Source organism: Wasmannia auropunctata, unplaced genomic scaffold (assembly GCF_000956235.1).
Source record: "Wasmannia auropunctata unplaced genomic scaffold, wasmannia.A_1.0 LD335244.1, whole genome shotgun sequence".
NCBI lineage: Eukaryota > Metazoa > Arthropoda > Insecta > Hymenoptera > Formicidae > Wasmannia > Wasmannia auropunctata.
Window position 1 is genome coordinate 678,393 of NW_012027646.1, and position 14,064 is coordinate 692,456.

At 36.4% G+C, this 14,064-nt stretch overlaps 1 protein-coding gene across 1 annotated transcript in view; it reads left to right on the forward strand.

The window, feature by feature from the left end:
- The window catches only part of LOC105457401 (neuroligin-4, Y-linked-like), a 189,118-nt gene that overhangs the window by 105,945 nt on the left and 69,109 nt on the right, over window positions 1-14,064 (forward strand). Inside the window, exons 5-8 of the mRNA XM_011702041.1 lie at window positions 7,342-7,695; window positions 11,055-11,364; window positions 12,450-12,657; window positions 13,723-13,977. Of these exons, the coding sequence (XP_011700343.1) occupies window positions 7,342-7,695; window positions 11,055-11,364; window positions 12,450-12,657; window positions 13,723-13,977 (1,127 nt within the window). The remainder of the gene's footprint in view (window positions 1-7,341; window positions 7,696-11,054; window positions 11,365-12,449; window positions 12,658-13,722; window positions 13,978-14,064) is intronic.

Genomic DNA, 14,064 nt, shown 5'->3' on the forward strand with positions numbered 1-14,064 from the left:
GGAGAGACGAAGCTGTTGCGTTTATGGCTACGTTGACGGATCCTTAAAGCCTTAGCTTCTTGAATTATTGTTAGAGTGAGTCTCCATAACATGTAACTGCAAGAGCTTATGTCAGCTTATCATGGACTCAGTAATATAATTTTTGCATTTGTTACTAAATTAATTCGAGGTCTAAGAGACTTTAATGTTATCAATTTGTATTTATATAATCCTTTTAATTTTATCGTTACTAGATTTTTAGACTCTTAAATTTTGGAAAATTATAATTTTTAATTCTAAATGAATCTGTAAACAATAATTGCTAGATTTCTCCTTTGAAGTTTCTTTTCCTCGCCGTTAAAAGGTTTGGAGAATGAACTTCCACAATAATTGAATTTCTGAATACTTCTGGTATATTTCTGTTTGTACGGCCTTGAAATTCTCGTGTATTATATTCCCGGAGGACTCGGGGGGTTTTCCAGACCTTTAATCTCATAATATAAAACGAGATTAATCTGCGATTCAAAAAAACTTGAGCTTGCTTTGAACACGAGAATCGGATGCGTTGTTTGGAGGAAGCGAATTTTTTAACTACATCAGCTATGCCACAGCCACTCCTAATCCACGTTTGACGATACACTGGAACGGTAAGCTCTTAATCGCGTTATCCGCATCTCCATATAATGCCCAGGTACTTGTTATCTACCTGTTGTGTTACCCACACCATCGTGGCTTTTAATCGCCGCGGCGTTTACACCGACACGATCTAATAATCATGTTTAAAACTATGAAAAATTTTTCCTTTCAATGTTCCTAGCGGATTGAATATATTTTAAATAGCGTTAGAACCGACTTTATTATATTTGCCTCATATATATATATATAGACTTTACATTATTATACATGCCAATTTTATGAATAAAAAAATAAGATACTAAATTTTAGAGATAACAATTGTTATTAGATCGAGCGATATATTTGTGTTACCAATGTCGCACAATTTTTATTTAATTTCTCATCTAAATCTAAATCTAAAAGAATCAAGTTTTCTTTTTAAAACATCCAAATTTATTCTTACCATATGTAAATACGAAAGCTAATTGAACGAATTCAAAAATTTAATTTTGAGAGCCACACTTCGCTAATAAAAGCAACGTTAAGAACATGCGAAACTATTCGACAGTCTCTCCTGAAAGCGGTTTTCGATTACATTCACACACGTGCACAAAGTATTGCCTTGTGCATTCGCATGTGTGTGCATGTAACGGATGCGCGCAATTACGATTCAAATTTTACGACTTGCTTAACTTAAATTACACGACCCCAATTAAGTGAGATCGTGCCCGGAGCCCGCGCGCGCGACTGCCAAGTTCTGCATAGCGTTTTCCACAACCCTCCTCCACTTCTCACTCTCACCGTCTCTCTTCATACCCCCTGCGCTCCGACAGCTCTCTGTTTGCATCACCGCTCAAAAACTACTCGCTTGCCCTCTAATCTCGTTTACCGGCAAAAATCCGCCAAGAGGATGCTGATATTTGCACGCTGGAAACGATTATTTAATTAATTTCTTTTAGATGTCTCAAAACTATCGCGCTACGTTCTACATTCTGGACTTTTTGCCAATTTAATGTACATTGTCTCTCAACAAAAATTCTTTGAACACAAGAACTTTCCAGAATTCTGTAATTATAAGAGAATAATTATAAGAGAGGTTTTTTATTAAGAGAATCTTTTTATCAACTATATAATTGAAAATATAACACAATAGAAATCAAGTTAAAATTATAACTATAGTAAATAGAAATTAATAATTTAATAATAATTGGAAAAGGGTTTTTTACAAATAGAATTGTGAACTTCAAACGTCTTTTTACTACTGTTATACTACACAAAAAGCTCAATAAGTAAAACGTTCAGAAAGTAGGATTCTCGTTTCCTACAAAAACAATCTGTGAAACCGAAAAAATTAGCTTGCGCTACTGAGGACTTATTGAGACGTTGCTCTCACTTTCTTTCCTGGGCGTCGTAAAAGCTCGGCACGCAGCGGCGATTGCTGTAAAGCTGCTGTTGTAGTGTTTATCAATTTAATTTAACACACCCCCCCGGTGCAGCATGATAACACAGTGATCGTGGTTTATTTTATCGCGCACTAAAGGAGGAAGATACCACGCGGTTTATGACGCGGGATATAACGCAGGGAGTTGCTGGAACGCTTAAGGTGAATTCGGATTCGACCAGCTGTGCTGTCCCACGCGTATGAGTTTGCACACATGTGCGTTCGTGCTTCCGCACACAGGTCCCTTCTTACGAAGTATAGTTTGAGACTACTACACGACTTTGACTCACTATGTATAATTTGATTGAGAATTCATATCACATTTTAGAAGATTTTATTAATATAAGTGTATTGAAGTATGCTTGGAATGATGCGAATGGTTTAAAGCGATGGAACGTAATGAAATTTATTGATGAAGCGACACCGACTGTGACGTCAGTCTCCCGAGATGCAATCGTAATAATTTATATTGAAAGCGTTTTGTTGACCTGTCGTTTGCTTAATTTACACTAACATGCAGACTCGGATTTTGTAATAATAATAATTATTACTCCAACAGAAATTAAACTATTTATTGCTTTAATATTTACATAATAAACAAGGTAAAATTCACATATCTCATATATCAAGATATTCTTGCATGTTGAGATTTATTTTTAATATTCTACTTAATATTACCATTACTTTATTAATAAGTTGTTATTTTTTAAGAATTAAAAATTATTTTTAAATTATAAATTAAAATAATCGAGTGAGGATTGCGTAAGTTAAAATTTGTTTCAGTTACATTATTTTGTGTTTTAAAGTTTATTTTTTATTAAAAATATGATCACATTGTCCAAAATTTATTCTTATAATTATTAATAAATATATAGTTTATTCAATAATTATTTCAGCAGCACTAATAATTTATTTAAAATAAACTTTTATGTTGAATAGAATTAAATTTTAAATTTTTATTACTTTTTTTGATAAAGCTTAAAGTACAATTTTTTAAATATCTTTTTTATCATTTACAATGTCTCATTTTTATTTTAACGAACAATAAGTGAATATGTATTTAAATTCACGCCAAAATATTGTTAAACATCAAGATCCGCTTTAATTGAATAAGGCTCTTCTCGATTATTCATGTTTCAATAATGTAAATATCAAACGTAATCTCGACACACAGATTAATTATGAAAATAAATCTAAAATATAGCCAACTCTTAAAATGTCATGCAGTTTGGACTAAAATAAAACTTCATATGTATGATTAGAGATTAATTTCTTTAAAATGTGCTTTATTAATTTTAGATTCAAAGTGAGTCAATAATTTAAAAAATAACAAAGGCCTTAAATAAAAAAGCGATACAAAATTAGTTATTGTTAAAAACTTAACGAAATCTGGCACAGCCAAGCTTTGTCCACGCGTTTACAAACTTGCTGGCGATATTGCGACGAACGAAGTAATTAATTTGCTTTCACGTACTGCGCACATTATGTGCGGATTATGCCCGTCGCAGTTTGCACTGTAAAGTTCGCGATGTAATTACGTACTTTTGATTCTGTTTGTGCATAATGAGTCGCGAGCGATAAAGTTACTGAAGCCGCCTGCAAGTTTCACTACGTTACAGCTACGCAATCTCTCGTAATATCGCCAGCAATAATTGATCCACGTTACACACCGAATTTACACTGTTCACCTCAGATAATGACCCCATTTATCCTCATCTATTAGCCATTGCGATTGCAATGTCTCAAACCTAAGGAAATATTTGGGAATCTGGAAAAAAATAATTTTTTTTTGACTGTGTATTAATAAAATGCAAAATAAAAGTTACTTGATATTAATAAAACTCATGTAAAGAATTAGTAAATATATTATTATATCAGATAAAAATGTACACTTTTATATATTTAAAAGCCTTCCTCTGTTTTCGCAATTCTTTTCGTCGATCGATTAATTTATGGATGATGTGGATGATGATCAAGAGTGGACGGTATAAACTGAGCTTTACATGCAGGATTGTCACAATAACGAGCTAAAAATGATACTCCGAAAGCAGAGGGTAAAGCGGGACTGAGTAATCGGATTTCCGATGATGGACGAATAACATCATTGCAAAAATGGTCGACCCCGCGGCGACGTATTGTTACGCTAACAAATTCGCCCTTTGACTTTTAAACTCGGATTACTACTATTTTACAGAGGAATGGGCGTGCCGTGCAATTCTATAAATCGTTGCGCGTATATGTTACACCCATCATTACATCAGATTATATGTCAGATTTAGACGGATCGTATCAATTATTTTATTATTTTACCGTCAAAATATATCTTGCGTAAAGCAATTTCTGATAACGCGTTACGCTTCGAAATAATAAAAGACCATTGAAAGTCAACGTCAGAGCGTTACGATTATCGACGCTCGTTAATATTAACTCATCTGGCAACGTTAATTAACGAGCACCATGTCGATGCATATTATGCAAAGCCTGCGGAGACAAAGTTGAAACTATTTCAGGCATGTTTGACATCCGTTGTTTTGATCACGGGAGGGGGGAGGGGCAGAGGGGAGGATAAGGGAGGTTGAGCGGGGAGGATGAATAAATTGATACCAATGCGCGCATGTCGTGAGAAGTCTCGTTGATGACCTATCGCGCTAATCTATTTTCCGAACGGGATTTATCGAGTATTCCAGCAAATGCAGAAAGCTCGCTGTAATATCGAGTTTTGGCATTAAACGTTAAACATTTTCGCGTCGCAGCCATTTCGAAACGTTCGAGTGCAACGGTTCGTTGGTCCAATCGCCGAATTTATCTCCAGTTCGCTTCCGATTAATGCCTGCCCCACCTACCATTAATTCACCGCCATCCGCGAAAGCTCAAAAGACACGATTTTTGGAGAAATATACTTTTCTATTATTTTTACATTAATACGTTAATGCAACTGTAACAACATGCTACCAAATGCCCGAGAAAAATTTTGTATTCGCAGCTCGTTTATCTAAGCTTCTATATTTACAACGGGCTCGCGTGCACATGTATATGTACTATACAATTTATATGTATAAATCTTTTTCCACGATCCGGAACGACTATGATACATAAACCATGTGAAACAAAATGCCCACAATGTTCATATTCAGAAAGTAAATTCATATTTTTTCTCTACTTCAATTTAATTTTTATGCTTGCAGACATATTACATTTACTTTTACAATTTGGATAATAATTTAGCAATCTGCACATTTTTATTTCATAATTTGACGCAGTTAGAAACACTGGGTTATTATAAGAAACGTATTTTTAAACATATCTGGGAAAAGAGTTGGCACAAATTTTCTAGTATATTTGTACAAATTTTTAGAATACTTTTTATGCAGTTTATTCTCGTTACAAGTATCGCGGGAGACATTCTGTGTGCGCGGTGAAGGAAAACGGATTTAAAATGGATCTGCATTAATCCGAATAAAGAGTCTCGGCAAATACGCTGCTAACTTGCGAAGTACTTTGAGACGGAAGACTTACCTGATTAAGATTCTGAGATAATTTCGGCGGAGGTTGGGGAGAATCGGAGGGTGTGTGGGTTAGGGAAAAATTTTCTCGACGGATCAGAGAATCTCCAGACCTATTCCAATACTAATTGTAAGATACCGAAGTACACTTACCCGGTAAGCATCAAGGTCTGCGAAAAAAAATGATGAAAATTTGAAAGATATTTCTGCAGTTGCATAAAAGGGACCGCTGGATAAATTAAAAGAGAGAAAATCCCATGTTAAGTAAACTTCCAACGAAAGAACAGATAACGTTTTGAAGCATCTCTTTTATAAAAAAAATCGCGTTTGTGAGTCAGCTACGCAAAGTGTAACCATTAATCAGACTAATTAAATTTAAAAGTAGAAATGTTTAGGATCTCTATTTTTAATCTTCGATTAAAAAACGCGCTAATGCCAAGTACATAAAACTGACGACAAAGAAATTGGAAGTACATGTTTTTCGAAAATTGTGTTCCGAAATCTGCTTTCCTAGAAAGTAAAATTCTCAACTAAGGTAAACTTCTTTCTTACATTTTCTGAATCTTGTGCATGCGCGGACAACGGCGGGAAGTGCATACAATAAGAACATCGGAATTGTAGATTTCTTTCATCGAAGGACTCTTCGGGGACGTTCCTTATCGCGAAATATGGACCTACCACTTGCCACATCACTCCGCCGCGCCACTCTCGTCGTTATGATCGCGAAAGTAAAACGGAAGTGGCTCTTATCGAAACAAAGAGCGATGTTGACCGTGTGTCTAGTCAGACAGAAAGTCGCGTCTAGTGGAAGGAAAAAAGAAGAGCAGAGGGAAGAAATAGTTGCGAAACTTTTCAAAGAATGTCAATTTATGTAAAAAAAGTATAAAGAAATAAAACTAAAAGTCATTATAAACTAAGGACTCTAAAACATTTTCTGAAAAACTTAAATATCTGTTAGTCTTGCTTCCTTTCTAAAAATTAAAAAAATTTTGGTTCCGAATTTTTCAAGAAATTTGTAAATTATACATATCGAATACAGTAACAGCGTTAGTTCGTATTCATATTTTATTACACTTTTTCTAAGATTAAAACTCTTACTTAAATGACAAATAATTCCTTCATACAGACAAAGATATTATTTCTTTTCTTTCTTTTCGAAAGGAAGGACGCATTAGTGAAACCGCTGTCGTAAAGCTTTGCAAGATGGTACGAGTGCGGTTCTCTGTAATTTTACGGCTCGATAATTTCATGTCTCATTCCTACCAATTTTCAAGACTTTATGCCCTAGAAGAATGAAATAAGATGTCGAATATTCCATATATTACAAATATACTTTAAAAGCCATAAAAATAGTAATATATTGAATATTATGTAATGTTCAGATGAGTCTTGTAGTTTCATTTTTATGTTCCAATTTAATTAAAATAAAAAAAAGCTTTAGTTAAAAAGGTATCTGTACATTTTTATTATTTAAATTAATGTAACATAAAATTATTTGATTTAAAAAAATCTCTTTTATGCGACTATCTATACGGTAATAGTTGAAAGAAATTCGATAATCTCGCAACGCTCAACACGGTCCGCATTTTGTCCGGAACATGGGACAATACCGGGTCATGTCCGGATACGAGCCGCTTCGGCAGGTAGACGCTTCGTGTTCCCGACATGTTCGTGACAAAGAAGACGATGGGGCGCCGACAACGCCCGGCACCGTCGTCTTTGTCACCTCAGCTTGCCGTTGGCAAAAGAGGAACTAAAACGACGCGTCGCGTCGCGTCGCGACGCGATCCCTTTGTGTCGCAGGCACGGCGGAGAGCGGCAGGAAGCATCCGGTGTTGCTGTACATTCACGGCGAGAGCTACGACTGGGGCAGCGGAAACCCATACGATGGTAGCGTCCTAGCGAGCTACACCGACCAAGTGATCGTCACCATGAACTACCGGTTGGGCGTGCTCGGCTTCCTGAACGCCAACGTGGCGCCGCAGACTAAGGCGAGGGTCGCGAATTATGGCCTCATGGACCAAATCGCTGCCCTGCACTGGGTTAAGGAGCACATCGCGCGTTTCGGGGGCGATCCCGAAAATGTCACCCTCATGGGCCAGGGCACCGGAGCCGCATGCGTGCATTTTCTCGCCATTAGCCCCACCGTCATTCGGGGTAAGTGATTAAAAGCTGTTGAGTTAACATGATGAGAGTTCCAACGTAGTTGGAATGATATATCAACTGGACGAAAAACATACATCATTTGCGGGAGCTTATATATATAAACTAACACGCGGTAAACTCGGAAAAAGCGGTATTTCGTTAAAAGCGATTATAGTTGTAGATTGTAAAATTCAAACGAGCGCGCGTAATTAATAAATTTTCTCGAGAACGAAGCCAGTCGAAATTTCTGAACCGTTCGCTGCCATGTTGCGCTCGCAATTATTCAGAGAACACGCCGCGCCCGCGCGTCTCATAAATGATTAAAAGCGCTTTCGCATTACACATATAATTGAAGAGTAGCAAGTTTTACATGAGTTTCGTTACAGTGCGTTATTTCGCGTTAGTTAATACGTAATTACGCATTACGTCAATTATGTATTCACAAATAAGACGAAGATAGGAGAATTTTCCTCCTTCTCTAAAATGAATTTTCTTCGATCGACTTACGAGCTTGCAGGAATTTATATCGATCTGTCGAATTGCAGCCGAATCCGTTAACAAGATCTTCGACGAGAAGGCGAAATGAGCTTATGCGTGTCGAGCTCGTCTTTGTAAGAATTCCGTTACTTTCTCACGATAAAACTAGTTGAATTGAAACAAGCAGAGGTTCTCAATTTTATTCATAAATAATCACATAATGCAATATTTTTTATTTAAATCTTAAAAACTACATATTTTATGTCTTCAAAATTTGAATACAAATGTAGAAAGTCAGGTATCAGTGAACTTAAAAATGCAAACACATCCTCTCACGTATGAGTTTTAATATTCCGCATATTACTTTACCATAAAATTATATCATGTCATCGCGGAGGAGAATGCGGAGATTCTTCCTGGAATCTCAAGAGCAGAGAAAATCTGCTGAAAACCTCAAGGTCTAACGATCGGAATACTCCGCGGAGAACTTCGTCACTCGTATGCCATCTGTCGCGAGAGAATCGCCATATCTTCATAACGCATACCTCACTCTCGGGAAAAAGGAGAGAGACGAGTTTAGAAAATGAGAAGTAGCTTAAACCAGCAAGAATATCAGCTCGAAATTTCTTTCTCCGATATCCGCACCCATCCCCCTTCCCAGTCTCTTTTGCAGGGTTCGCGATATTTTCGAGGACGAACACGCGCGGATCGGCGCGGTAACACATTGCCGAGGATATTGGCTGTCTCCCTTTATATCTTCATCCAGTAACAGCAGCAGTAGACCATCTTCGTGGTCGTGCTCACGGTTAACGTTCGACGGTTAACAGCCCCTGCAAGCCCCCTCCTCCCGGCGATGGACACGGCTGAGAGGATAAGGGGAGGCGCCCTCCCCTTCCCTCCCGCCACCTCATCTCTCTTTACCTCTTTCCGTCTTCCTCTTTTCATCCCTGCTCCATCTCGCTCCTTCGCTCGTGATATTATGTGCGTGAAATATCGTCCCTTCCTACCCGACGCCACCTTCGTCGTGGGCGCTATTGGAAAATACTTTCCTCCCTTATAAGGAGAGCGCAGCCATCCACGCGTGCCCAAGCCATGGGAGTTTTTCCTTTCCCCGCTTTTTATACGTCGCGGTTCTTTTACGTTCCTCGTCTAGTTCCTTGATTTCATTAATTAAAAAAGCGTGATATATCTTAAACAGTAGAAATTACTCAAATAATTGCGCAATCGAGTAGCTCGAAGAAGATTTGAGTTGTCGATCTATTGCGGAAGAATGAGTGATTAAATCAACGTGGATTTTACGAATATGAAAGATGATAGTGAATTTGTAAAATATTAATCACCGTACACAATTCAAGATTTACGAAAAATAGAAAAAGGTTTTGATCCCTTTTTGCCATCTTTGCGATTAACCATCAGAATTATGGCGTCATTCCTCTCGGTATTCCGACGTTAATGTCGTGAAATTCTCTCGCTGAATAAAATTCGCATTGTTTGCCAATTCTATTATTTAAAACGCTTGTACTTGTTTGTTTCTCGAGAGGAAAGGCATCATTTCCTTTTATTTGTTTGCGTACGGAAGGATCTCTCCGATCAGAAAGGATCTTGGCATGCCGACTTTTCTCTCACCATCCTAGCTCCATGGATGCTTCATTCTTTCCCGTATCACAGAGGATAGAAATGAGAATTCCATTTTTCCAAGGCGGCTGTCTTGAGACGCGACGATGTCCTGTTATTTCCTGCTTTTACCCTCTAAAAACCTCTTCTCTCTCTCCCTCTCTCTCATTTTTCATCCCGCTCCTTTCTCTTTCGCTAACACTCTTACGTTAATTTCCTTGATATGTTACTTTTACTCGATAAGTTAATGAGACAATCGAAGCATAACATCTTGCAGTACAGAATATCCTATTTCGGTATCTTTTTTATCTTAAAATTGAGAAATACATCTTTTACAGTTCCGGGAGGAGAGAAATATTCCTACAATTAGATTCAATAACAAAACTCAATTCTTGCAAATTTTGGAGAGAAATTGTAATTGTTTAAAATAATAATGCGAATATTTTAAAAAAAATTTTTAATTACAATTGAAAGTCTAAAGCCTAAATAACGTACTTTGATAAGTAAATGTCGCAAATGGATGAAAGTTGCAAAAAATGTTTTGTGAAACGGAAAAAAGAAGAAGATAGTAATTTGATGCACAAGAAGAAAATAATTTTTATCTTAGTGCGATGCTTATAATGCGACCACTGACGAGTTAATGGCGTCAACAACGAGCGCAGCGGAGATTGAAAATTCTTTCTTAAAGTACAAAACGGAGCATCCCGTTTTTCCTTTAGGCAAATAATGTGACTCCGCGCGAGAATGATTTTCTTCTCGGATAATTATGGGTCGTCGGTCACCTCTTTCTTCAGGTTTGAGAGCACGACTTTGGTTTGTCTTTCTTTTCTCACTAAGAGTAACGACGTCTCCCATCCACTCGCGGCGCCATTTTCGTCGGCATAATTTCCTCCTCAAACAATCCACTCGTATAATATTCAGCGTCGCAATTGCTGCGCTTCCTCCTAGCATCAGACATAACGATTCAAAATAACACGCACCAAAGATTTGATCGTCGAAGGATATACACAAGTCGGAAAAAATTGTAAAATAAATCGTAAAATAAGATAAAAAAATAATTAAAAATTTTTTCAAATGAAATATTCTTATTAAAATATTTAAAAACTGGAAAATTGTAGCATTAAAAAATTAAAATATTCTAAATATTAAAACCTTAAGTCAAAAGAATTTAAAAATTTTATTTACCTTGAAATTCAAATATTAAATAGAAATGAGTAATAAGCTAGATACACATAACTGAAAAAGAGAAAATAATCGCGAAACATTGTTTTTATTTGCAGGATTATTCAAGCGGGCTATACTACTGTCGGGTAGCGCTCTTTCATCCTGGGCCGTGGTGGAAGATCCTGTATCCTACGCTCTGAAATTAGCTAAGGCTGTCAACTGTTCCATTCCCGACGATCTTCTCAAAGATAATGAGCTTATAGTCGATTGTTTGAGGGAGAGCAGTCTGGAAGAACTGATGCAAGTCAACATTCAGCCCCCGACGTTTCTTAGTGCGTTCGGTCCAAGTGTCGATGGTGTCGTCATCAAGCCAGATTTTCAAAAGGATCTTCTGTCCTACCTCGGTCCTGAGTTTCAAGGATTCGGGTAAGTATCTAGAATCTATTCATTTTTAATTTTCAAATTGCTTTATGATTTTGTGACTCTTAAACGAATTTTTTTTATAAACACTAAGAAATTCTACTTTATTTCTTAGTTGTGAAAAAATTGTTTAGATTCCAAAATTCTTGAATTTTTCTAAATCAATAAATGTTTCGAGATTTTCCTCTCAATTTCTGTTAACTGTATCAATATAGAACCAAAAATATGATAAAATCACGCCCAGCGAACTTTTAGTGCCATTTTGGATATGGTCATAGTGCAAATGGGAAAAAGGATAAAATCTGGAGACATGGTGAGGAAAAAGAGGGAAAAGGGGAAAATCCTCGGATTCCGGTAGAACGGGCTTAATAGAGTTTTATGGTAATGCGGCGTATATTTCTACATTTTCTTTCGCGGCGGCAAAGGAAATCCGTGAAGCGGCGGAAAAGTTATTTTGATGTGTGCACTTCCGGGCTCGGCTTTGCTTTCTTGCCCAGAGAGGGGTCTCGTACTTAACGTCGGCTTCCACAATAATTCCGCCTTCCGTCTTCCGTCTGACGGATCCCGGAGTTTTCTCGTTAAATGGAAAAAGGGAGCTAAACGAGCCGGTTCCACCGCGAACATTAGCGTGGTTCATTAACGCGATTGTAAACGACCTGCCCCAACTCTACAACGTCATTAGCATACTTACAATCGAAGATCGCACCACGCTCGTGCCGGAAACTATGGAACGAGTTCATGTTATCATCTTTACTTCCAACCAAGTTACGTTTTCCACCTGCAATCGCGCAAACCGAAATTTTCAGATTTACCTGGTGCTCTAATGATTTCCGTATCCCAATTATTCAAATTATTAACATTATCTTCTAACATTCTTACAATAAAATTGTGATTTCTTAATTGCTACTTTCCATCAATTTATTTTCTTGAAATTTTAATCTGCTATTCAATTTTCTTCAATTCTCTATTTTTAATATTATATTTTACATATAGCAAATATAATAATAGAAATATTCTATATTAAAAATAAATTTATTTAAATTATAAAGTTATGATTGTTGAAATAAAATTATAATAACGATTGATTATAGCCCTCTCTCCAAAAAAGCTGAACACGGTGCACCAATCACGAGCAACAATAAATATGATTTACTGTTCGGCGTGACAACGAGTGAAGCTTTATGGAAGTTTGCGGAAAAGGATGTCCTGCAAGGTTTCGAGGGAGAAAGGAGAGACAGAATCATTCGCACATATGTGAGAAATGCTTACGTCTATCACCTCACTGAAATATTTTATACGGTAAGTTGTGCTTTATTTAATCAATTAAATAATATGACTTTCATATAATAATAGCTGCACAATCATAGCAATTTTTCATAACATAAAATAAAAAATACTCTCTTAATTTTTCCATATTATTCTTATTATCACATAATTTTTACTGTTCTTATAATATCACAACATTCACGTTTTTGAAAACGCGTGAACTGAATCTTAACATGTATTGGTTTTTATCCTTACATTTTTTTAATCATGAAATTTTTATGTAATTAAAAGTTTGAATCTATAACCTAGATCTATTCTCCGATTTTTAAAACTTCAAAATCCTATTAGATAAAAACATCTAGTATTTTTTAATCTAAAATCTAAACTTTGAATTTCTCGACAGAGAAATCTAAGTAATAAACTAAGTAGTATATCGCAATTTCTGAAAAGTAAGAATAAGTTATATTTATTGCCAGAGATATGTGACGTGCCGCGCATATTTGCGGCGCGTATATCGTTGCATTCGCGCGGAATTTATTGCAGGACGTAATTGTTACGTTCCACACAACGATTGAATCGCGAGCATTGCATTTTGTCGAAATATACCGACGATGCAATTCCATTTGGTCGGCGTTATCGGTCCACGCAGAAGCGACGCAAACCAGGCATTACTTAATGATTATAGCCAATTAAATAATTATGACTGCGACAATATATTTTTACGAGCGCCAATATAGGGGATAAAAGCACGCTTAAACGCATTGCTGATATTGTATGCAACATCGACGAAAAACAAGCCCGATATTATGTACAAAATTTGCAAAGGGGTTTAATTTAAAAATTAATTAGTTAGGATTTTATCAAAGACTATTTTCAAAAAAAATTTGATTCATTTTTCAATTAAGTCATTTATCAATATACTGTTTTACTGAAAATCTATTGTTAACAAATTTTTTAGGAATGCGCTTTTAATCATTTAAAAGTTGAAAACAACAATCGTCCCAACAGAAAAGACAAACAAGTCACTTTTAATTTTCTAATAATGTCTTGTAACGTCTACGTAAATAATAGACTTGAAATTCTTTTTGTATATTATAGGTGGTGAATGAATACACTGACTGGGAGCGAACAGTTCAACATCCTGTCAACACGAAGGATGCGTGCGTGCAGGCGTTGAGCGACGCGCAGTTCGTGGCGCCGCTCGTACAAACCGGAGATCTCTTCACCTTGAGGCACACCAAAAAACCGAACAATCCTCACATTGCACCGATCCTCGATAGCGAGGAGGAGCCCATGCCCAAGACTTACTTTTATGTGTTCGACTATCAGATGAAAGACGGCGATTATCCTCAGGTAAGCAAAACTGTTGTAATTAAATATATAAAATTATAGAAACTGTAATATCCGTTGTGCATAATACTTAGATATGAATGAATTTAA